Below are 23,668 nucleotides of genomic sequence, written 5' to 3' on the forward strand. Positions count from 1 at the left end.
CAGACCTACGGTTTTTAAGTTGTGTTTTTTTTTTAATTGCCCACTCTGTTTCCATTTTGTTGTGTGAGGGGAGGGGCTGTTTTCTGGGGGGGGTCGATATATCTTGTTCCATTTTGTCTGGGGTGGGGGTTTTAGGGGTTGATGATCACAAAGCCATTCTTTTGTTGGGGGGGCAGGGTGGGTGGGTTAGATGTCTCTCTGAACGACTTCCATGTTGTTTCGTGGCTATCTGGAGAAGACAAATTTCAGAGTTGAATTTGGATATACGCTTTGATAATAATAAATGAACCTCTGAAGTCTCTGCCAGCCAATCACAACCCCACAAGCTGTGCTCTACACCAATGGCAATGCACCTCCTCTAAGGAGGTCACAGCTGAACCGACTTCAGGTTCCGACTCAATCTCACTCATTCGGGTGCTTAACTGGGTGGCCACCGTTCGACATAGACTGGTTAGGTAGACCAGCCTGCATCCACAATCTCACTCTGACCGTTTGAGACCAACAAAATTTCTGTAGCGATAAAGCAATTTTCCCCAAACTGACTTAAATATCTTTTGTGCTGAGCACAGAGCTGCTGAGAAAAGGAGTGGCTTCAGTACAAAGCCTGGATCGTACTACAAATGCCTTTTGTTAAATTAAAGCTGCAGAAGGCCAAGCACCAAATGTTGGTTGAATCGCATAGCAATTGCCTGAGTCATTGCCACTCTCAAAGACAGTGCCGAACTCTTTTTCAGCTTCCCAGCATTGACAGTTCAAACATTCCCCACCCTTTGCAAAGACAAGAGCTACTCTCCAGCAGTGAGAACTTAATACGTTTCCTTGTGGAACAGGTTCTGAACAGATGGCAATATGATATTTAAGCTTTGTAGACCGAACAGCTCACTCAATCCATTTCAGTTTTACTCTGCTGACGAATACCTTGGTGCTGATGAATTCCAGCCTCTTCTCCAGAGAGACCAGCTCCTCAATTTGCCGCATCATCTTTACATTCTCGTTACATGTACGCACGATCTGGAGGAGAAATGAGAGACAAGTGTTACTTACTCCCACTCTCCTGCCTACTCACTTTATCCCAATGGTTGCAACTTCTTGTCTCTTACCCAGATGCACCATGAACTCCAAGGACACTTCCAAAACTTTGCAGAAAGATCTGCCAACAGGGTGGATTCAAAGTAGCTCTTGGGCTGTTATCCAACACTTTGCTGTGCTCTTAGTAGATAGATCTGTTGCACTTACATCAAACTAAAATACTAGATTTCAAGACAACTTCAGCAAATAAATTCCCAGTTATTTATTTATTTATTGAGATACAACATAGAATGGGCCTTCTGAGCCATGCTGCCCAGCAAACCCCCAATTTAATCTTAGCCTAAATCACTAGACAAGTTCTAATGACCTACTAAAAGATAATTCTTTGGACTGTGGAACCCACACGGTCACGGGGAGAACCTTACAGACAGCAGTGGGAATTGGACCCACGTCATTTGTACTGTCAAGCGTTGTGTTAATCACTACACTAACACACCATATGGAGTGACAATATTAACAGCAACAACAGCCCTACGCCAAGATTGTGTCGGGTAACGGAAATGTAGTTAGTGGAGATGTTACTTCACGGAATTAGTGACCTGCTTTCCAATCTGACCTTGGGGGTGTTGTCTGTGTGGAGTTTTCATCTTTTCCCCAGAACTGTTCTGGCTTCTCTCCACATCCCACAGACATGCAGTTCAGGAGGTTAACTGGCTGTGGCAAATCGACCCTGGTGTACAGCTGAGCGGTAGAATTGGGAGAAGAACGTTGATGGGAAATTAGGGAGAGCGGGTTACAGGAAACTTCGTAGAGGATGAGCCACTTTGAAAGATACCTCAATGGCCTCCGGTTGTTGTGAGGAAACTTGAGAAATAATGCCTGACCTACTTAGTCAGCAGCAAGGGAACACAAAGCAGACCGGAGCACATCTTAAAACTGTTCACAATAGCAGATGGGGGGAGAGAAAGTGTCCCCAAGGCCCTTGCTGGAACGTGAAGACAAGCAGCCAAGGTGCCCTGCTGTCAAAAAGCTTCCCAAAGAAAAAAGCCTCACCTCCTCAATTGCTTCCACAGCTTTCCTGACTGATCCCAACATCGGACATTCTGGTGAGGTCAACACCAAGATATTCTGGAAAATAAAAAGTTGGGAAAAGATGACTACAGATAGATTCCTCTCCTCCTACTGTAAACAAGTCAGGTTGAACTGTGGAGACTTCTCCTGTGATAGCTGCCAATCAGGGTGAAGGCACAGAATACAAAGCCAGAAAAAGGGGAAATTCAACTTAAAAACAGTGAAAGTAATTTGTCCTGATCTTCTCCTTATTACACCAGAAATACAAAATGCAAAAGTGCAAACCAAAGACCAAAACAGCAATACAATTCCTCTCTCCACGGCTGAAGTGTTGAATATTTTCAGCTCCCTCTTGCTTCGATAACATTTCAGGCAAAAATTAGAATTGGAAAGAACAGCCCACAGTTCTCACATTGTATGGGGTTGCCCAGGTTCTTTACCTCTACAATCCCTGAAAATGTGCTAGTTCATTTGCCATTGGATAGCTTGGGGGGGGGGTGGGGGGGGGAAGAGAAAGGGTGCTGATGACAATGAGAGAGAATAAACTGCAGGCTTTCATGAAATTAAGACTGATAGGAATGGTCTGTGGAGAACTGGCACAAATGGACTTCTGTCGTAAAATACAGGAAAATACCAGACGTGCAGCACTTTACAATATGGAGAGTTTGAATGATGGAGAACAAAGAGGAAGTCACTGCTGGATTAAGTAGCAAAGAGTTAATGGTAGAGGGAATAAAAGGAGTCAGTCATTGAATCCTACAGCATTGAAATGGGCTGATCATCCCCATTCATCCATGATGCAAATCTACATTAATCACATTTGCCCATATTAGCCTGTAGCCATCTACTTCCTCGATGTCAAAATGCCTGTTGTGACATGTCTGGTGTGGTAGTGTAGTGGCTAGTGCTTGTCGCTCTCACTTTCAGCTTCCGCCACTGGCTAGCAGTCTGGCGAAAAGGAGAGCTGAATGTGTAAGTCTCTCCCTGTCGGTACACAGCCTCTCCAGCAGCAAACCTCATGTAGAGCCTCCTCGCTGGCGACACACAGAAACTGAACTCCTTTCAGTCTCAGGCTGAACTACAGAGGACGGGGAGGAGGTCTGGCCCCTGCACACATGACGCGCAAGCCCACCGGTGTGTGGACACGCCCTGGTGCTCATGTACCAGATCCCCAGCTACGGGTAAACAGTCCCACTGCCTTGTTGGGGGCCTCAGGAGAGATGAAGGCTACGGGAGTAAACCCCCAGACAGCAAATCCAGAGTGGAGCCCCTAAGGCAGCTGAACGTCATTGATCATCCTTCCAGCAGCTCCTGCAGCCAAGCTGGTGCCAAACATATCGCTTCATAAGCTTTCCTTTGGATTACACTGGTGAGGGCACGAGGGGGATCTTGACGACTGGGCATCTCAGGATCTCCATACCTTCTACCCAGGCTTCTGATAATCATCACCACCCACTGTCCTTTGAGACAGACAGATGCCAACCACTACCAACCATATACTTTCTTATCCAAGTACTTGTCCAAATGCCTTTTACATAACTGTATCTACCTCAACCACTTCCTCTGGCAGCTGGTTCCATGTAACCATCACAAAGCTAACTATGGATACAGTTTGCTAACACATCTTGGAATCCACATTCCCAAACCTTCTAGACTAGCCTTGCATGCAGCATTTCATCAAAAGCCTCAGTGAAGTCCACATAAACCACATCTACCACCCTAGACACAAAGATCTGGAGATGAAACTAATAAAAGCATCAGCTGCCACAGAAAAAAGATTTACTTAGTTACAGCAAGCAAAGTGATGACAAAATATCAATGACAAGTGAGCATAATATACAAAATATTTTCGATTACAGTTCCTCTCACATAGATGGAACTAACAGTGAAGCACCAGGATTTTAAACACCGCAGACCACAAGGGAGGTTTGTGGCTAGGTCATGTGGGGTTTGGTTATATACACAATCAGAACTGACTCAGCTCTGCATGACCGATCGTTCACTGCAGATTGAGGGAGGTGGACTTGGTGCATCTATGATTCACCTTTTCAGTGATCATTAGACACAGGAGGCCATTCAACCCATCTGGTCAATGACAGCACCCAAGACTCTTGTCCTGGTTACTTCGCCTGGAACCCAAGTGCCCGTCAACACTTCCCCTCCCACCCCCAAAGTTCTCTCACCAGCCACCTACATGAGGGGCAATTTGCAGTGACCAATTAACCTGCCAATCTTTGGAACGTGGGCAGAAACCAGCACATCTGGAGGAAACACACAGTCCTTGAGAGAGTGAACAATGGGGTTACAGGCCATATGCAGACAGTGGGACAAACTCAAGGCGGCACCTCGGTCGGCATGGATGGGGGTGGGGGGCCCCCAAAGAACCTGCTTCCCTGCTGCACAACTCCACGACATTCTACAAAGACAGCACCAAGAGCTCAGAATTAAACTAGTACCACTGGAGCCGCAGGCAGCAAATTGACCTGCAACGTCTGTGTCCCACTACACGCCTCAGCTTCCCTCAACCCAGGTGGACTGAGTGAAGCGGGAAGCAGGCACATTAAAGCACATCACATTCAAAATGGAACGGTCAAGGCCAGGGAGAGGAGGAGAGAGACAGCTTTCAGAAAAGCCATAACAAATGCACAAGTGGACAGCAAAGATTATACGCCCATTACCGCCAGCATGATCTTCAGTCTTGTGATACGTTGGAACGGCAAGATGAGGAAGGACTTCAAAGGCTGCCGCTGACACAGAGGTTGAACTTCCAGCTTCTTCAGGACCTGTACAAATCCGTCATTCAGCCTGTTGGAGAACCAGGTAATGCAAATGTACTTAGAGTATTGCCAACAGTTTTGAGCTCCACATCTCAGAAAGGATGTGTTGTCATTGGAGAGCAGTCCAGAGGTGGTTGACAAGAATGATTCTGGAAATGAAGGGGGTTAACAAGAGGAGTGTTTGGCAGCTTTGGGCCTGTACTCACTGGAATTTAGAAGAACATGGGGGGGGAAAGGGAGAATCTCATTGAAACCTACCGAATGTTGAAAGGACGAGATAGGGTGGATGTGGAGAGGACGTTTCCTACGATGGAGGTACCTGGACCTAGAGGGGACAGCCTCAAAATTGAGGGGTGACCACTTAGATCAGAGGTAAGGAGGAATTTTTTTATAGCCAGAGGGTAGTAAATCTGTGGAATGCCCTGCCACAGACTGCGGCGGAAGCCAAGTCCGTGCGTATATTTGAAGAGGAAGTTGATCACTTCCTGATTGGTCAGGGCATCAAAGGATATGGTGAGAAGGCAGGTGTCTGGGGTTGAGTGGGATCTGGAATCAGTATGATAGAATGGCAGAGCAAACTCAATGGGCTGAATGGCCTAATTCAGCACTTATAGTAAAGAAAAAGACACTGGACTCTGCATAGACACAACCAGAATATAGCATGCATGCACTGCAAATCACTTCCACCCAACGACTAGGCCAGCTTACCTCATGCAGTGCCCATTTGGTTAGTGACCTTGTTGAACATTTTCTAATTTGCATCTTTCACTCTAAAACCCAATGGATTTATAAACACAGTGGGATCAGGAGGACAGTTAGCCAAACATTGAATGGTCAATCATATAACATTTGGGGTGGGGGTGGGGGGGACCTGAAAGACGGAGGGACAATCTAGAGAATGGTTGTGTGGTAGGATCAGAGGAGATAAAAATAAAATTCATGACTCGAGCTCGTCATGAGTACAGTGAAATGAGTCATTTACATTAACAACCAAGAGTGCTGGGAGCAGCCGCAGGCGTCTCCACACTTTACGGTGCCAATAAAGCCCACAATGCTTGGCAGAACTACACAGAACACAACAAAATAAAAAAACAAAACAACAATAGCAAAAATAAAAGCAAGCCTAATTCCACCCTCCCACACAGTCCTTTAATCCCCAGGACAAGCTTCCAGCCTCTATTTTAGAACCTTATGATTGATAGAAATGTGTCTGTGCTACTAATTAGCTTTACTGGGATATCGCGTGTCCCTCACTAGAACTTTTCTTTGAAATAAAGCTCCACAAAGATTCATATGTTGCACCTGGGTATTTCGGGATTGCTGGAGGAACTCAGCAGGCCGGGTAACTCCTGCGGAGAAGAGTAAACAGTCGACGTTTTGGGCCGAGACCCTTCAGCAGGACTGGAGAAAAAAAAAGGCTGAGGAGTAGATTTTTAAAAGGTGGAGGGAGGGGAGAGAGAAGCACCAGGCGGTAGGTGAAACCTGGAGGGGGAGAGAATGAAGTTGAGCGCTGGGACGCTGATTGGTGAAAGATACAGAAGGCCATGGAAGAAAGAAAAAGGGGGAAGGAGAACCAGAGGGAGGCGATGGGAGGCAAGGAAATAAATTGAGGGAGGCGGGCAGGGTGCATTACCAGAAGTTTGAGAATTCAATGTTCATGCCATCAGGTTGGAGGCTACCCAGACGGGATAGAAGGTGTTGCTCCTCCAATCAGAGTGTGGCCTCATCACGACAGTGGGTGGATTTTGTGCTGTTGGACTCCATTGTGCAAGACTTGTTTCAGCAAATGCAAACATTCCCACTGCTGCTGGCATTTAGATACACCACTGACAGTACCTCAGCCGCCCCTCACTCAGTGCCGCCAGCACAAGCTCCGCGGCAGGACGGTGTAGCTAACGTCTGCACAAGCTGCTTCTGTAATCCCTGAGGGCAAGGGAGCATGCTTCCCAGGATCAGTGAAAGGGACCCAAAGAGGGTGATGAAACCCATCACCCAAGGTCAGGTGCCCTCTGTTCAAAGAAGCTACAGAGAGCTCGCAGGGGTACTCAAAGAGATGGTTGAGGGGACCACCATTGTCTTCACCAGTTAGTAAAACCATGAGTCAAGAATTGTCTCTGAAATCCAAACTATTTCAGAAACACAGGGTTTGCCTTCACTGACACCTTTTTTTTTACACTCACTCTGGTATCACGAAGCAGGCAGTCGTGCTCCGAGGTCTATCCGCCAGTCCTGGTGGGACTGCAGAGGTTAGGACGACCGCTGTGTAACCTGGACAGGATCAGACAACCACCCGTGTCAACGCTGCGCAGCGCCAACATCACCTTCCTCTTGCAGATACCGTGGATACGACAGACCAAGCATGGCACCAAAGAATGCCACTGGGCAACTCTAGAGACCAATTCCCCTGGGTCTTGAGGTCTGGCTGTAGTTTCAAATGAAGTCAAGCAGCTTGATCAAGTGAAATAACCACAGTACGTATTATGGTTTATTCCCTTTGATCAGGTTAACTGTCCTGATCGCTGGAGCAATGTATGGCTCAGTAATTTTCCCGTATCAGTGTTGTGAAAGTAACTGATCTCAAACGGGCCATTTAAGGCTCCTGCAAGGCCAGTAAAAGTGATGTACTGCTTCCCATGAGAATATTTAGTCTCACTTGTTCAGCATCGCACAGGTGTTAATGCCCTTCTGTTCCTAGTCTACCTGAACACTGAGGAATTACATTGATACTTCTGTGACAGTAAAAGCTTCAGAATCCAGCATTGTTAACAGCATTTCCAGAAGATGTGTAAAAGAGAAAATAAACGTTACTTTGGATCCGATGCAGCGCAAAAAAGATATGAGATAAAGAACATTATGCGCCATGTCACAAGATTAATAACAATAAAAATATTAATACACAAGATAGCTTATATAAAATGCATGTTCAATTCTGTCTTTGATCTGAGCAAGCCCTCGCTGCAGTGTCTGGCTGAAATAAAACTGAATACTTTAATCTGCTGGTTAAGGGAGAGAACATCTCTATCCTTTAACAAGCTGAGAATTGTTATTAGCGGCACAATGGCTGCATTGAAAAAGTGGAAATAATCTCTTGCATTATACTGACCAAAGGCTTTTTTTAAAAAAAAATAGGGGATTGTACTGGATTACGAGTTTGCATATGATTGTATAATGTATACACAAGGGTATACGAGAAGCCTTCCAGTATCAAATACTACCCCCCTCCCCCCAAAAGTGCAGCAAACTGTCACGTTGGTGGAAACCAATTGCAGAGCTTCTGGGGCGGAGGACACGAAATGAGTGCCTTCTCCTTCCTAGTGCAGCCCCTCAAGTGGCAAAACTCAAATTACGCCTTGAAGGCTGCAGAGGACTGCCTGGTTTGGTCTCATTTTCAGCAGCCTTACTGGGGCACTGGTGTGCCAGTATCTTCACCCAGCTGCCAACTAAACAAGTGGGTGATCAGCGACTGCATTCGAGGCTTGCCTTGAACCCTCAGAATGCATCCTCCGCGCAGTTTGGCTCTAAAGAGAGGTTGCTGCGAATGGCCAAGGACAAATTGGGGGAGCTCTCCACAGTCATGGAACTCACCAGAATGGAGGTCCCCCTTTTAGCTCTACCACCATATGCCTTAAGAGAATATAGTCTCCTCCTGTGTTGAGAATAGTGTATTGGCCACAAGTGCAGCTCCCCATTTTGGGGAAGTCTGCATTGGAGAACAAGCTTCTGTTAGGTTGAATAGTGAAGGCTGATCTGATAGAGCAGGAGGCACGATTGGCTTCCCTGTGGCAGTGGGGAGCACGTGTCGGCAGCTGTTGTCTGGAGTAATCCCGAGACTAGAAAAGTGAAGGCAAGACACAAAAGAAATCTGCAGATGCTGGAATTTCAAGCAACACACATAAAAGTTGCTGGTGAACGCAGCAGGCCAGGCAGCATCTATAGGAAGAGGTACAGTCGACGTTTCAGGCCGGGACCCTTCGTCAGGACTAACTGAAAGAATAGTAAGAGATTCGAAAGTGGGAGGGGGAGGCAAGAACAGTGTTGATACACATGCGAGCTGCTTTGAGGTTTTTACAACATCAGACATACAAGGCTACCACATAGATACATGTATCTACATATCTATGCGTGTACATAGATAATGCCTGCACAGACATTATTACTTTGAGATAAGATGCAAGGTGAATGTGATGTTAACGAGCTTTCACACCCTTAAGTGACAAGGTCCCAGTAGATGCCTTGGAGACATTTGGTTATCCACAGCTATGCGTTAGGTCACAACAAACAGCCTTTGCAAATTAATTTAGAGTTTGAAGAGCATGGATGTCTTCCACGTGAGCACAGTGCAGAATGGCTGCAAGCACGTGGAGCAGAATAACCGAGTGCAGGTGCTCTTTCAGAGCCCTTTACAGGTACATTGACCAAGTCTTCTCACTGGCAAAGGCTTGCTCTCCATCTGGGCAACTATTGTCACCCTTCAGACCAATGACGTCCAAATTTTGCCCCACTGTGAATTTTGGACAAGTTTGACAATGGATAAATAGCAATGCCAATGCATACAAATTTATCCCAGCTCATATACGTGTAATGGTAGCAACTCGTACCAAAAATACACAAACACAAAATATACTCATTATATGCACCATTGCCCATTGCATGGCATTTTTTTTTAATATGGTGCGCAAACGAATTTCTAGCCTTGACTTCTGGAAGAAAAGCACAGCAGTGACTGGGGTGCAAATGTTGTTGAACACAGGAATAGAGGTCTGGAATACAACAGCAGGGATGTGATCCTGAGGCTTTGTAAGGCACCGGTGAGGCCTCACCTTGAGTATTGTAAACAGTTTTGGGCCCCTCATCTAAAAGATGTGCTGGCATTGGAGAGGATCCAGAGGATGATTCCGGGAGTGGAAGAGTCATCATACAAGGAATGTTTGATAGCTCTGCGTCAGTACTCACGGCCGTTCCGAATGAATATCGCGTTTGTGAAGTAGGATGCCGTGCACAATCCGGATTTGATGGAGACAGCCGTGAGAAGCACAGAGGAACATCTGGAGTAACTTCTGAAATGCCAGCTTCGCTGCCGCTGCTACTGTGCGATCGAGAATCTCCGGAGACGAAGGCCCCAAATCCTCAGCTTTGCCTATCGCCGGGGCCGGGGTTGAAGCGCTCTGCAGAGATGGTGCTCGGAGTTTTCGGACGGACTCGGAGTCGGACTCGGACTGTGGTCGGATGCTTCCAGGATGCTGCACCGGCAAGTTGGCGGCGCTGGAGGTTTACCGTCTGCGTGAGATGATGGGACTTTCGAGAGACTTTGAGACTTTTACCCTGCCATGGTCTGTTCTTATCAAATTACGGTATTGCTTTGCACTGTTGTAACTATATGTTATAATTATGTGGATTTTGTTAGTTTTTAAGTCGGTTTGTCATGTTTTCATGATATCATTCTGGAAAAACATTGTATCATTTCTTAATGCATGCATTACTAAATGATAATAAAAGGGGACTGCGTGTCCTCAATCGTAATAATTTAGAAGGATGGGGATCTCGTTGAAACTATTTGAATGTTAAAAGGCCTAGCCAGTAGGTGTGGGAAGGATGTTTCCCATGGAGGGGGAGTCTAGGATAAGAGGGCCCAGCCTCAAGATAGAGGGGCGTCCATTTAAAACAGATGCGGAGAAATTTCCTTAGCCAGAGTGTGGTGAATTTGTGTACGTAATTTATTACCACAGACAGCTGTGGAGGCCAGGTCATTGGGTGCATTTAAGGCAGAGCTGGAATAGGATAAGGCATCAAAGGTTACGGGGAGAAGGCTGGGGTGTGGGGTTCAGGAGGTGATAAGAGGATCAGCCATGATTGAATGGTGGAGCAGACTCAACGGGCCAAATGGCCCAATTCTGCTTCTATGTCTTATAAGAGAGGTTAACCTGTTTCTTCTGGTCTCCAACACAACGTGCAGCTTCAGACTGGATCCTTGCTGGATTGCTTTCAGGATGACTGATGCTGCATTGCTGTTACATCAAACTAAGATGTAGACCTTTGCAAGCCAGTTTCACTCACATGAGCTGCTGCAGCATCTTCTCCTGGTACATCTGATTGGTGACGTACGGGACGTAGACCCTGCGAAAATCAATGCAGTGCAGCAGCACGATGTCACTGAGGTCTCTGACAAAGACGTTCTCCTCCAGACGTTCCTCCAGGTCCAGCAGAAACCTGTCCGACAACCACAAAATGCAAGTTAACCTGCAAGCAGAACAGTGGCATTAAACAAAATGCAGCGCCAAGCACCAAAGGACATATTCCAGGCAATTACAGTTATAGCACGAATGAGAGAAACCAGCAACCGTCCATGTTGTGAAGAAATGTCCCACAACCAAGACAGGGTGGCTACACAGTTACTCTTCACACCCTTTGTCTCCATTCACCCCACTCAGTCGAATATTTTCATCCATTTCCAGACTTCTGGCAGCCAACAGATTTTCAATCCATGTTAGCAAATCATCCAACTCTTTCAATTTTATCTTAACCATCTTTGTCACGTTGCAAAATGCTAATTTTCAAAATACACTTAACAATGTATACATTATACAACCTTGAGACTAGTCTCCTTACAGGCATCCACAAAGAAACCCAAAAGAACCCATTTTTAAAAAATTGTCCAACACCCAATGTGCAGAGGGGGAAAAAAATCATGCAAACAAGAAAAGCAAGCAAATAGCATTCAGAACGAAAGCGACTTCACAGACACAAGGCCTGGAGCAGTCAGAGCCGGCCTTAGCCTAGTGCAAAGTTGAGTAAATGTCACCAAGCTCACAGACACAAAGCCTGGAGCAGGCCTCAGCACAGAGCCAAGTAAATGCCATGAAGCCTGGAGCAGGGCCGCATCCTCATCTTCAGCATGATTTATACCCAGCAAATGTACACGTTTGACAGTAACTTGACCAAGTCTGACCCTTTCCGTCCACCCGCAGTTCTCTCCCAGCCACTGTCAGAGGTTGCCATCTCAGCGTTTACTCATGGCAAAGCCCAGAGCTGACAAACCCCAGGTCCCAGTGACAGTAAGGAGTTCAGCTGTACATTTAAGATTTGCAGCACAAAGATAGTAGTATCTGTGCGAGATAAAGAGGGAAATACTTTGGATGTCCATGTTCCAGTTCTAGTTGAGGGTTATTGTTCAATGGTTGGGAATTTCTGCCCCACCATCCTTTTAAACTAGACTACATGGTGATAAATAAAAGTGGTGTAATTAAATACTGAGTTATTGAAAGTCACTGTTCAGTGTTTACATGCTGCATAATTAAAAATATTTTTCACTCTCTAAAGGCATAGATGTAGACCCAGTGAGCTGTTCTGTTTACACCCACCTCTCACTCGCTTCTTTCACTTCCGGCATGTTGGAGAACAGCGTGTGCCTCTCTGTGGGAGTTAGTACGTTCAACAGCTCTGGACACTTACTGAAATGATTGACAGCCACCGTCAAACTGCGCAGGTAGGAAGCCTCTGATGTGATAACTTCAAACATTGCCTGGAGAGAGGAAAGAGTGTGGCTGACAATGTTTAGTGGAGTTGAGCAGACTCAAGTTCAGATCCCAATGACCCAGCAGTAGAACAATTACAAAACAGAATCTCTATTTAGACAAGACATAGGAGCAGAATTGGGACATTCGGCCCATCAATTCCGCTCCACCATTCCATCATGGCTGGTTTCTCACCCCCTTAGCCCCATTCTCCTGCCTTCTTCCTGCAACTTTAACACCCTTACAAAGTAAGAACATCAACCTCCACTTTAAATCTCAAATTTAGGCTGCAATAACAATGATCTGGAACAGCAACTAGATGCATACCAGGTCCAAATATCACACCTCCCACAACAAACATCTCTACTCGTGTCTCCAACAAAATTATCTTTTGACACCTTTGGTTTAATAAATGCCATTGATCAGTCAGATCAGCATCCGGAGAATCTCCAAGATGTCTACATCACAGTAACTGGGTGTTAATAAAAACTGAAGTCATTAAAATAGCAATGATTAATCAATGTGATATGAGGTTTGCCTAGACTAGAAATCCTGCTGTAAGCCCAATTAACCTTTCAGACCCCACCCTCAAGGATCTTATTTGCTGGTGCCCAAGATCCCTACATAAAGTTATATAACACTACAACATAGAAATAGGCCCTTTGGCCCATCTAGTCTGTGTCAAACTAGTATTCTGCCTAGTCCCTTCGGTCCACAGCATAGCCCTCCATACCCTACCCACCCATTTACTATACACAGAGCACTACAGCACAGAAACAGGCCCTTCGGCCCATTTAGTACATGCTGAATTATTCTGCCTAATCCCATCAACACATACTTCATCACATTAAACTGATACGAACAAAAGGGCCTACAATAGATAACACTAGAGTCGATCAAGGCTGTGTTTTGTCCTAAGATTGCATCTCACCAATAAACTTCTAGTAGAGCTAACCTTCAGAATTGCTGCATGGTGTTCAGCCTAGAACCAAAGTTCCCCGAATTCAGCAGCTGAGCTACGGCAGACAGATGCCATGCTTGCTGGCAGACACCCAGAGGCTGACCTCCAAGCCCTGAACACTACCACTGAAGCAAAAGGTGATGGGCCTTCAACACAAGGAAAAGGTTATCTGATAACCTTCCTGGAACAATGAAGCTGCACAACAAGATCCTTGTGGACGACCATACAAACGTCCTGACCAAGGCAAATGCAGATGAAATTTACCACCACCTTCAAAGTACCACCATCGTCTGTGGCCAGTTTAGGAGGATTCAAAACCTGGTTCCTCAGCCCAAGTCATCTTATTCTTCCAGTAAACCTTAATGATTTAGTAGAGTTAGTTGTGTTTTCCAACTGTCTTGAGATGCTTCGTGACTTCTGGTCAACAAGTGAGCCCAACATCCCGTACATTTGAGACCTGGGTTATGTCACTAGTCATTTCAAGACACTTGGGAAATATAGATAACTGCCTCTACTAAATCATCTAGTTTTACTGGAAGGACAAGATGACTCTCCCAAGTCAACATCCCCATTAGAGACCCGAGGTACTCTCAGTCAGGCCAGGACATTTACTTGCCCAAAACCAGCCCTCTGAAACAAGCATGCTCATGGGCAGAGATTACCAGGTGGGGATAGAGAAAAACATGAAAGGATGTGCTCAAAGCCTCTTACATGAAATCCAAACCATCTACCGGTTCCAGGAAGCTCTGCCCCACCACAATTTAATGTTAAAAATAGGGTTGAAAATCAAGGGGACACTTTAAGAGCATACATACAGGGCCCTGCTTGAACAGTGGAGGAACAAACACATCAAGCTATCCACCCACTAGTCACCCGCTGTGGAAGAGGCTACAGTTTCCACAGTGGCCACATCAGCCACCTCAGAACCCACAAACCCAGAGCAGATAGGTCAACCTTGATCACAAGGGGCCTCACATGATTTAAGAGCTCACGAATTGCCTTACCCCCAACCTGGCCATGAAACTTTCTATCAGCACCTCCAATCCAGTATTGCTCTCCTGTTGTCCTCGCATCCCTCCATTAAACCATCTTTAATGGCTGCACCTTCAACAATATGGTCCCACTGCCTAAATTCCCTCCCTATAAGTTTCTCTGCATCTTTCTTTGTATACATTTCTTTATCACTTATTCTGCCTAACCTCTCCTTTTCTCGTGCACCAGTGAAAACATCCTGGGATTGTTTTAAGAATAAAGGAACTGTATAAGTGTTTCTGGTAGCTGCATTTGATTCAAACCATTGCCTATTCTACTCACGAGATAAAAATGGAACAATGCAAAGATGGAAAAATGAAAGTTGGAAGGATGCTACGAAAATCAAACATTCACTACTACCAGCAGTAGGAGGGATTGATTTTACGTGCAACTTGCATTAAGTACCCTCATCGTTACTTGTTAGAGTTTTAGGAAACCAGCATAGACTTTGGCCCCAAGCTCCGATAACAACTCCGATTCAGTGAGTCAACCACTCATTCCAGTTAAAAAGTACAGCTTCCAATTTCTCTTAGCAAACTCATTGCAGTCACAAACAAGACACACACCATTCTTCACCTTGACGTTTGGTAGCATGAGGAATGATCAAAAGGGACATTAAGTTTAAGATTGCAGGGAAGCTTTCCACTGGAAGTTTGGGAATGCTTTAGGAGGCATCATTTCAATCTGAGGAGTTCCCAAGCAACAATCGTGACTGCCGGACGGTAGCATCTTTTATCAGAATCAGGTTTATTAATACTTAAATACATCATGAATTTTGCTGTTTTGTGGCAGCAGTACGGTGCAATACATAATATTATCTTAAAAGAAATATCCAAAATAGTGCGAAGAGAGCAAAAATGAAGCAGTACCATTCAGAGATCTGATGGCAGAGGGGAAGAAGCCATTTCTAAAACACTGAGCGAGTTTCAGGCTCCTGTACCTCCTCCCTGATGGTAGTAAAGAGAAGGGAACACATCCAGGATGCCGAGGGTGTTTCAAGATGGATGCCACCTTCTTGACATAATTCCTTTTGACGAGGTCCTCAGTGCTGGGGAGGACAATGCCCATGATGGAGATGGCTCTACGGTTTTTTTTTTCCCCCCCAACCCGTTTTTTGGCTCCTCTATACCAGACAGTGATGTACCATGGAGAGGATTCTAACTGGGTGCATCTGTAGAAATGTCCTGGTCTCTGGTGACATATCAAACCTCCTCAAATTCCCATGTATAGCTGCCAGTCATCCTTGTAATCGCATAGTTTGAGCCCAGGTTAGATTCTCTGAGATGTTTCATGTCCAGGAATGTGACGCGGCTCACCCAACTCTTCGATACAAACTGGTGCGTGTTCTCCCGACTTTCCCGTCCTGAAATCCACAATTTCCTGGTCTTGCTGACATTGAGTGCAAGGCTGTTAGTGTAACACCACTCAACCTGCTGATCTATCTCACCCCTGTAGGTTCCGTCACCGTCTGAGATTCTGCAAACGGTTGCGCCAGCCGCAAATTTATAGATGCCGTTGGAGCTGTGCCAAGCCATACAGTCGTGGGTGTAGAGAGTAGAGCAGTGGGCCAAGCACACATCCTAGAGGTGCGCCAGTGTTATTTGTCAGCGAGGAGATGTTACTTCCAATCTGCTAATGAGGAAGTCAAGGATTTAGCTGCAAAGGGAGATAGAGGCCAAGGTTTTGAGATTTGTGGATTAGTACTGAGGGGGTGATGGCATTGACCATTGAGCTGTAATCAATAAGCAGCATCCTGACAAATAGACTATGTCCAGGTGGTCCAAGGCAGGGTCGAAAGCCAGTAAAATGACATCCTCTGCAGACCTGTTGTCGTAGTATTAATTTTTATAGATGCACTGTAGAAAGCATTCTTCTAGGGTGCATCACAACCTGGTATGGAAGTTGTTCTGTCTAAGACCGGAAGAAGCTGAAGATCGTGAACACAGCCCAGCACATCACACAAACCAATCTTCCGTCCTTGGACTCACTTTACACCGCACGCTGTCGGAGCAGTGCTGCCAGGATAATCAAGGATATTACCCACCCAGCCAACACACTATTTGTCCCTCTTCCCTCCGGGTGAAGGCTCAGGAGCTTGAAGACTCGTACAGCCAGATTTGGGAACAGCTTCTTTCCAACTGTGATAAGACTGCTGAACGGATCCTGGCCCGGATCTGGGCCGTACCCTCCAAATATCTGGACCTGCCTGGATTTGTACTGTAGGGAGCATGAAGCGCAGAATCAACTATCGCTATGATGATTGTACGCTCTAGTATCAATTGTCTGGCGACGATAAAGTCAAGTAGCCAGACTGCAGCAAGTCCAGGGTATTAGGCAGGAATTAATTCTGGCTATGATCAACGTCTCAGAGCATTTCATCACAGTGGATACATGTGCCACTGGGTGATAGTCACTGAGGTAGCTCACCTTGCTCTTCCTGGGGAACAGGACGGCTGATGCACTCTCGAAGCACGTGGGAACATTCAACTGCAGCAGTGAGAGATTAGAGTCGTCCTTGAACGCACCCACCTGTTGGTTGGCACAAGTTCTCTGTGTCCTGCCTGGTACATCATTGGAACCTGATGCCTTCTTAAAAGAGTCTGACATCAGTCCGGGAGACAAGTGTCACAGGGTTGCCAGGCACAGCAGGCATTCTCAGTTGTAGCTTTATTCTCCTTTTCAAAGTGTGAATAAAAGGCATTGAGCTTACCAAGGAGTAAAGCATCAGAGGCATTTATGATGTTAGGCTTCACCTTATAGGAAATAATTACCCAAAAAACCCTGCCACAGCTGACACGTATCCAATTGAGCCTCCAACTTCGCTTTTTCCACTCTTAAGTAGGTTGCACCTGGATTTCTTGTAAAATTCTGATTCACTAGTCTTGAACACCACAGATCTAATCCTCAGCAGACTGCGAATCTCCTGGTTCATTGCAGCTTCTAGCTTGCATAGGTCCAGTATGTTCTCAAAGGTACACGGGTCTTAATAAAGACAGCAATGACTGGCATATTCTTTCAGACCCAAAAATGAATCCCTGTACAAGATCCAGTCCACCAATTCAAAGCAGTCTTATAAGTACTCCCCCACCTGCCTATGAATTGCTGGTTAAGAGATGATCTTCATTCAAACAACTATAAAAAGAAATGGAGGGCTCAGCATTATTGGATAAACAAAAAAAGGATTTCAAGCTCGCAAGCACGAGGAAATCTGCAGATGCCGGAATTTCAAGCAACACACATCAAAGTTGCTGGTGAACGCAGCAGGCCAGGCAGCATCTCTAGGAAGAGGTACAGTCGACGTTTCGGGCCGAGACCCTTCGTCAGGACTAACTGAAAGAAGAGCTAGTAAGAGATTTGAAAGCAGGAGGGAGAGCCAAGAGCTGGACAGGTGATTGGCAAAAGGGATACGAGAGGATCATGGGACAGGAGGCCCAGGGAGAAAGAAAAGGCGGAGGGGAAAAAAACCAAAGGTTGGGCAAGGGGTATAGTGAGGGGGACAGAGGGAGAAAAAGGAGAGAGAGAGAGAGAAAGGATGTGTGTATATAAATAACAGATGGGGTACAAGGTATATAAATAACTAACGGATGGGGTACCCTTGTACCCCATCTGTTATTTATTTATATACACACATTCTTTTTCTCTCTCTCCTTTTTCTTCCTCTGTCCCTCTCACTATATCCCTTGCCCCATCCTCTGGACTCCCCCCCCCTTCCCCCTTGTCTTTCTCCCCAGATCTCCTGTCCCATGATCCTCTCATATCCCTTTTTCCAATCACCTGTCCAGCTCTTGGCTCCATCCCTCCCCCTCCTGTCTTCTCCTATCATTTCGGTTCTCCTCCTCCCCCTCCCACTTTCAAATCTCTTACTAGCTCTTCTTTCAGTTAGTCCTGACGAAGGGGCTCGGCCCGAAACGTCGACTGTACCTCTTCCTAGAGATGCTGCCTGGCCTGCTGTGTTCACCAGCAACTTTTATGAAGATTTCAAGCTGCTGATCTTTTATCCAGATTTCTATTGAAGTTTTACAGCCTCCACTTCCATTGTATTGGTTCGCAACTGACTTAGATCAAACTTTTGTTTCAAAATAGTTAATTCACCACCAGCATCACTGATCATCCACTATCCACAGCATCATCCCTACTGGGTCCCTTTTCACCTCTTATGTCACCTCCTCCATTCCTTCCCCTGGGCTCTGTACTTGCTGACTGAGAGTGAGGGAAAGAAATCTGGAAACAGCCCCTCCCCCCCCCCCCACGAGTCCTGCCGTCCCTCGACCACCCATGTACACTATTCCCATATTTTCAGCAACCACTCACCCCTGTACCGGGATCAAACACCCTGCACACTTTTTAGGAAAGCGGCAGGAAAGATGTGTGGCCACAGGGAGAGACTGCTAGCGCCACACACACTACCCGAGGTCAGAGACCGAGCCGCCCACTCTTTTGCTGGACTCTTTACATCATCAGCTCTCATCAAAGGCCATCAACCAAACCTCGGTTTCTTCCTTCACAGGCGCTGCCCGAGCAGCTGAGCTTTTTCCACCCTCTCCCTGCACACAAGCAGCACTACGCACCTCCTGCAGCTTGTGCTCCTGGGCGGTAAGCACGTCCAACAAGCCACTGTTCTTCACCTCTGGGACCTGATGCCAGAACAAGAAGCTGGAGTCTTTGGGAGAAAGCTGGGAGGAGGTATTCACAATGGAGGATGCAACCAAGCCAGCGAGGGATAGAGTTGCATCCACGACTGAAGGGTCAGGTGCTGGCTTTGTGGGAGCTCTGTGCATGGACTGGAACCAGTAATTCTGGTACAATGGCTCTACAGGGATTAAGCACACAAAAAGAAATAAAACAATGAAGACAGTCTCAATTATCTATTATATCATAGAACATAGAAAACCTACAGCACAATACAGGCCCTTCGGCCCACAATGCTGTGCCGAACATGTACTTACTTTAGAAATTACCTCGGGTTACCCATAGCCCTCTATATTTCCAAGTTCCATGTACCTATCCAGGTGCCTCTTAAAAGACCCTATCCACCTCCACCACCGTCACCAGCAGCCCATTCCACACACTCACCACTCTCTGTGTAAAAAAAAACTTACCCCTGACATCATCTCTGTACCTCCTTCCAAGCACCTTAAAACTGTGCCCTCTCGTGTTAGCCATTTCAGCCCTGGGAAAAAGCCTCTGGTTATCCACGCGATCAATAAAATATCTTTCGGTATGGAAAGAAACATTCTGCCCCTTGTATTCCTGTTAATTCACTCAGACAACTCAGAGACAAGAGATTCTGCAGATACTGGAAACCTTGACTAGCCCACTCAAATGCTGGAGGAACTCAGCAGGCCAGGCGCCATCTATGAAAGCCCCTTCCTTTTCAGTCCTGATGAGGGGTCTCAGCTGAAATGTGGACTCTTTAGTCCTCTCCATAGATGCTGCCTGACCAGCTGTTTCTCCAGCATTTTGTGTGTTACTTACATTAGACATCCGAGTTCACTTCCATTCCCATACACCCGAGATTTCCTTTGTTTAAGACCACTTTAACCTTCAGATACATGATGGAAAATTCTAAAAGTATTCCTAATCATTTTCTGCATGAAGAATCCTTCCAGTTTTTCCACTGGTGGGGAGGATCTTAAACTGACAAACTAATTCCCTAGTGAACCTCCAACATTATAAAGCCCACTGACACCTGAAAAATGCTCACAAAACGTTTTTCATAAAATTAAGCATGCAGCAGCTGCAGTTGCCCTGGGGGAGGGGGGAGGAGGGGGTGAGGGTGAAGTCCCTTAAGAGGAGATTTATAGCCATCCGAGGGAGTGCTACTGGTGCTGTGTCAGCCTTGATGTTTTGTGATTGATGGAAGCCAGGCTACAGCCAACACAAGTCACTTTGGGACACAGCAATCAGGTCCCAGGTTCAGGCTCAAGTTCAAACACTGAACTTTGACCTTAAAGAGGGGCCCAGGTAACTTAAGTTGTTCACCAGAGTTTTTTTTTATTTCAAAATATACTTTATTCAAAAATAAATATATACAATAAACCATTCAATAACTTTTCATCCTTTACATACGTTTCCATTATACTCAGTACATATCCATATTTATAGCCACCCACGTGGCACTCCAGTAGTTCAGCTTAGCATATCATTGTTGAGGGGTATACTCCCCGCTCACCGACCCCTCCCACTCCCACGGGAGAAGAACCCTAAACTGTGGTCCTTCCCCACCGGGCCCTTGCGGTGGCTGCACCGAGTTTCAGTGCGTCCCTCAGCACGTACTCCTGCAGCCGAGAATGTGCCAGCCAGCAGCATTCTCCCACGGACATCTCCATGTGCTGGTAGATCATCAAGTTTCGGGCCGACGAAAGAGCGTCTTTCACCGAGTTGATGATCTGCCAGCAGCACCAGATGTTGGTCTCCGTGTGCGTCCCCGGGAACAGCCCGTAGATCAGAGAGTCCTCTGTTACGCAGCTGCCGGGGATAAAACGTGACACTAGCCCGTCCATCCTCTTCCACACCCTCTTTGCGAACTGGCAGTGTGCAAAGAGGTGGGTCACAGACTCCTCCTCACTGCAGTCCTCCCGTGGGCAGTGGGGTGCGGAGACGACGTTCCGGGCGTACAGGAGGGCTCTGACTGGGAGGGCCCCTCTCACCGCCAGCCAGGCGAGGTCTTGGTGCCTGTTGGTTAGATCTGGCGATGAGGCATTTTGCCAGATGAACTGGACAGTCTGCTCAGGGAACCACCCCACTGTGTCCATCACGTCCTTCTCCTGCAGTGCCTGCAGGACATTACGTGCTGACCACTGCCTGATGGCCTTGTGGTCAAAGGTGTTCTCCAGAGTTACTACAGTTAAACTATTATAAATCTGAGACGTGTAGAACACCACAGACTAGGCAACACTACTGAAAAGAGAATCTTCAGGTTAGCAACACACATCAAAGTTGCTGGTGAACGCAGCAGGCCAGGCAGCATCTCTAGGAAGAGGTACAGTCGACGTTTCAGGCCGAGACCCTTCGTCAGGACCAGAATCTTCAGGTTAGCAGTAGTATCTGTGACCTGGTGCATTAACTAGTGCTCTTTCCAGTTGCTATCCAGCTAATTGAGTATTCAGAGATAGATAATGAAGGATCTCGGCCCGGAACGCCGACTGTTCATTCCTTTCCACAGATGCTGCCAGGCCTGCTGAGTTCTTCCAGAATTCTATGTAAAACTGGATTCCCAGCATCAGCAGAATTTCGCGTTTAAATTTTAAAAATTAATTGCATACTATACAATTTACATACATTAGACAGAATATTTAACACTAATTTTTTCTGTGCCAAAATGACACAGAACCTTAGTGCCGGTCTACCCTCTCCACTTACGTGTTTTGACGTACTTGGATTTTCTCTTCGGTAGAGATTCACTTTTTTCAGACATTTTTCTTTCGCCCATGGGCTCTTCCAAGTCGTCCGTGACCACCAAGTGAAAAGAAACCGCACGGCACTCAAACTAAACACTAAACCTTGTCTTTGAAACTGTGCATAGTGGAGAAACGAGTACTGTACCGTGCAAACCCGGGTGAGGCGTGACGGGGGACGGTCGAACCAAACCCAACCACCTCAGGGAGCGGACGCCAGCCAAAAGCTCGACAAAATTTCTCTACAACTCAGGAGTTATCCTCAGATGATTCCAGTCGGCTCACCCTAACACCTGAACCCACTCACGTGCGATTCTTAAATCCCTTCAATGAGGAATTCAGCCTCGATAATTAAAAAAAAGGTATCAGACTCCCGCTAACGTTAATTATGCCAGCAGGTCAATAAATAAGCACTCCCTCAGAGATCTCCACGGTGAGAGATGCCGGTTGGAAATTGCCTTCGTTAGGTTAAACATTTCCCTTGAATTCCCCAGAAGCATCTGATTATCTGGAGCTGCCTGATGCCATTGCCACTAAATGCAAATAAATGATCATCTTCACGCACTGACACCGCCACTTTCCCCCTTCAGCTTGCTAATGCTTCCAATCTGTGACACTTAGCTGAATGGCTAGAAGCAACCAATTAATTCCTCCCACCATGTACAGCTTGGTTTGGCGTTTCCACATCCGGGGTTCATGCTCAATGTTTGTTTCATTCTTCGCTAAGGTCCTAGCTTCGACCTTCTTAATTTTAATTATTGCAAAGTTAGGATTCACCAACGGGAGTTGTGTTAAAGAGTGATTTGTGTGTGTCCACCAGTCGCTCCCACCCGGGTGACACCCTCTTCAGAATTCACGCGTCTACAAGCGTTTCTGAACTCTCCAGATTGTTCCACGCATTTCAATGTGCATTGCTTCCTCCCGTGCTCCCCCGACACACACAGATAGCAGTTGCCATGGTTACTGCCGGAGTTGATGGTGTCCTTTTCAATTATGCTTTGTTCATCAGCTCTCTCCCGTGTTTTCCAGTAACGGTGCCTGCTGGAGACGTGGATACATATTTTTAGAAACGGAGGGTGAAGAAGGGAGGCGGGTCAAAAGTGCGAAGGCTAAATTTGTATCACAAAGTTTGCAATAAATAAATGTGTAATTTATAAAGGAAAAGATAAAATTCCCCGAGCCGCAGAAAGAAATGAAGGTAAATTTGTTCAAACGCAATACTTAATTTTTTTTCCCCCAAATAAAAGCGTGATAGGCAGTTCTTTTGAATTTAACAGTTATAGGATCTTATCTAACGCCACGGGATAGCGCAAAGCTATTCCAGTTCGGGGCTTTTCGGAATTAGTATGTTCTCCCCGGTGCTCCGGTCTCGTCCCACAGTCGATAGCCCTACCGGTTACAGGAGTAGGTTAAATGGTCATTATAAATTGTCCTGTGATTAGGCTAGAGTTAGGTAGGTGGGTTGCTGAGCGGTGCTCGCTGGGCCTGCGCTGTGTCTCTAAATAATAAAAAAATAAAAAACTGTTTTGCTGGAGATGTGAAAGGTCTGTTTGTTTTCAAATTGGAGGATGCCCCTTAACTGCGACCTGAATCCGATGGAGGGATTCAAAGTTCAAATGTTCACAGTATAGTAACTATACCGTTATAGCATATATCTATGGAATAGTAACTATAACAAGATTCAATGAATGATCGAGAAGAGTGCAGAACACAACAGACTGTGCAAATGCAAATATAAATAAATTGCAATAAATAAGGAGAACATGAAATAACAAGACAAAGAGCCCTTAGAGTGAGATCATAGAACATAGAATAGTACAGCATAGTACAGGCCCTTCGGCCCACAATGTTGTGCTGACCCTCAAACCCTGCCTCCCATATAACCCCCCA

General features: G+C 46.1%; 1 protein-coding gene across 3 annotated transcripts in view; it reads right to left on the reverse strand.

Moving 5' to 3' along the window:
• si:ch73-15b2.5 (rho guanine nucleotide exchange factor 19) overlaps positions 1 to 22,378 on the reverse strand; it is a 33,322-nt gene extending 10,944 nt beyond the window's left edge. For 2 of the 3 annotated variants that reach the window (XR_010016065.1, XM_063033009.1), the window contains exons 1-7: positions 21,744 to 22,378; positions 18,950 to 19,191; positions 12,236 to 12,396; positions 10,932 to 11,114; positions 4,779 to 4,905; positions 2,083 to 2,157; positions 919 to 1,011 (exon numbers count right to left, since the gene is read on the reverse strand). Coding sequence is in view for 2 of the 3 variants with exons in the window: in XM_063033009.1 (XP_062889079.1) it covers positions 919 to 1,011; positions 2,083 to 2,157; positions 4,779 to 4,905; positions 10,932 to 11,114; positions 12,236 to 12,396; positions 18,950 to 19,191; positions 21,744 to 21,813 (951 nt within the window). In the remaining variant the exon portion in view is untranslated. The remainder of the gene's footprint in view (positions 1 to 918; positions 1,012 to 2,082; positions 2,158 to 4,778; positions 4,906 to 10,931; positions 11,115 to 12,235; positions 12,397 to 18,949; positions 19,192 to 21,743) is intronic. The other variant, XM_063033010.1, reaches the window with a different exon arrangement.
• Between the last annotated feature and the right edge of the window lie 1,290 nt (positions 22,379 to 23,668).

The sequence above is a fragment of the Mobula hypostoma genome, chromosome 25 (assembly GCF_963921235.1).
Source record: "Mobula hypostoma chromosome 25, sMobHyp1.1, whole genome shotgun sequence".
Taxonomy (NCBI): Eukaryota; Metazoa; Chordata; class Chondrichthyes; order Myliobatiformes; family Myliobatidae; genus Mobula; species Mobula hypostoma.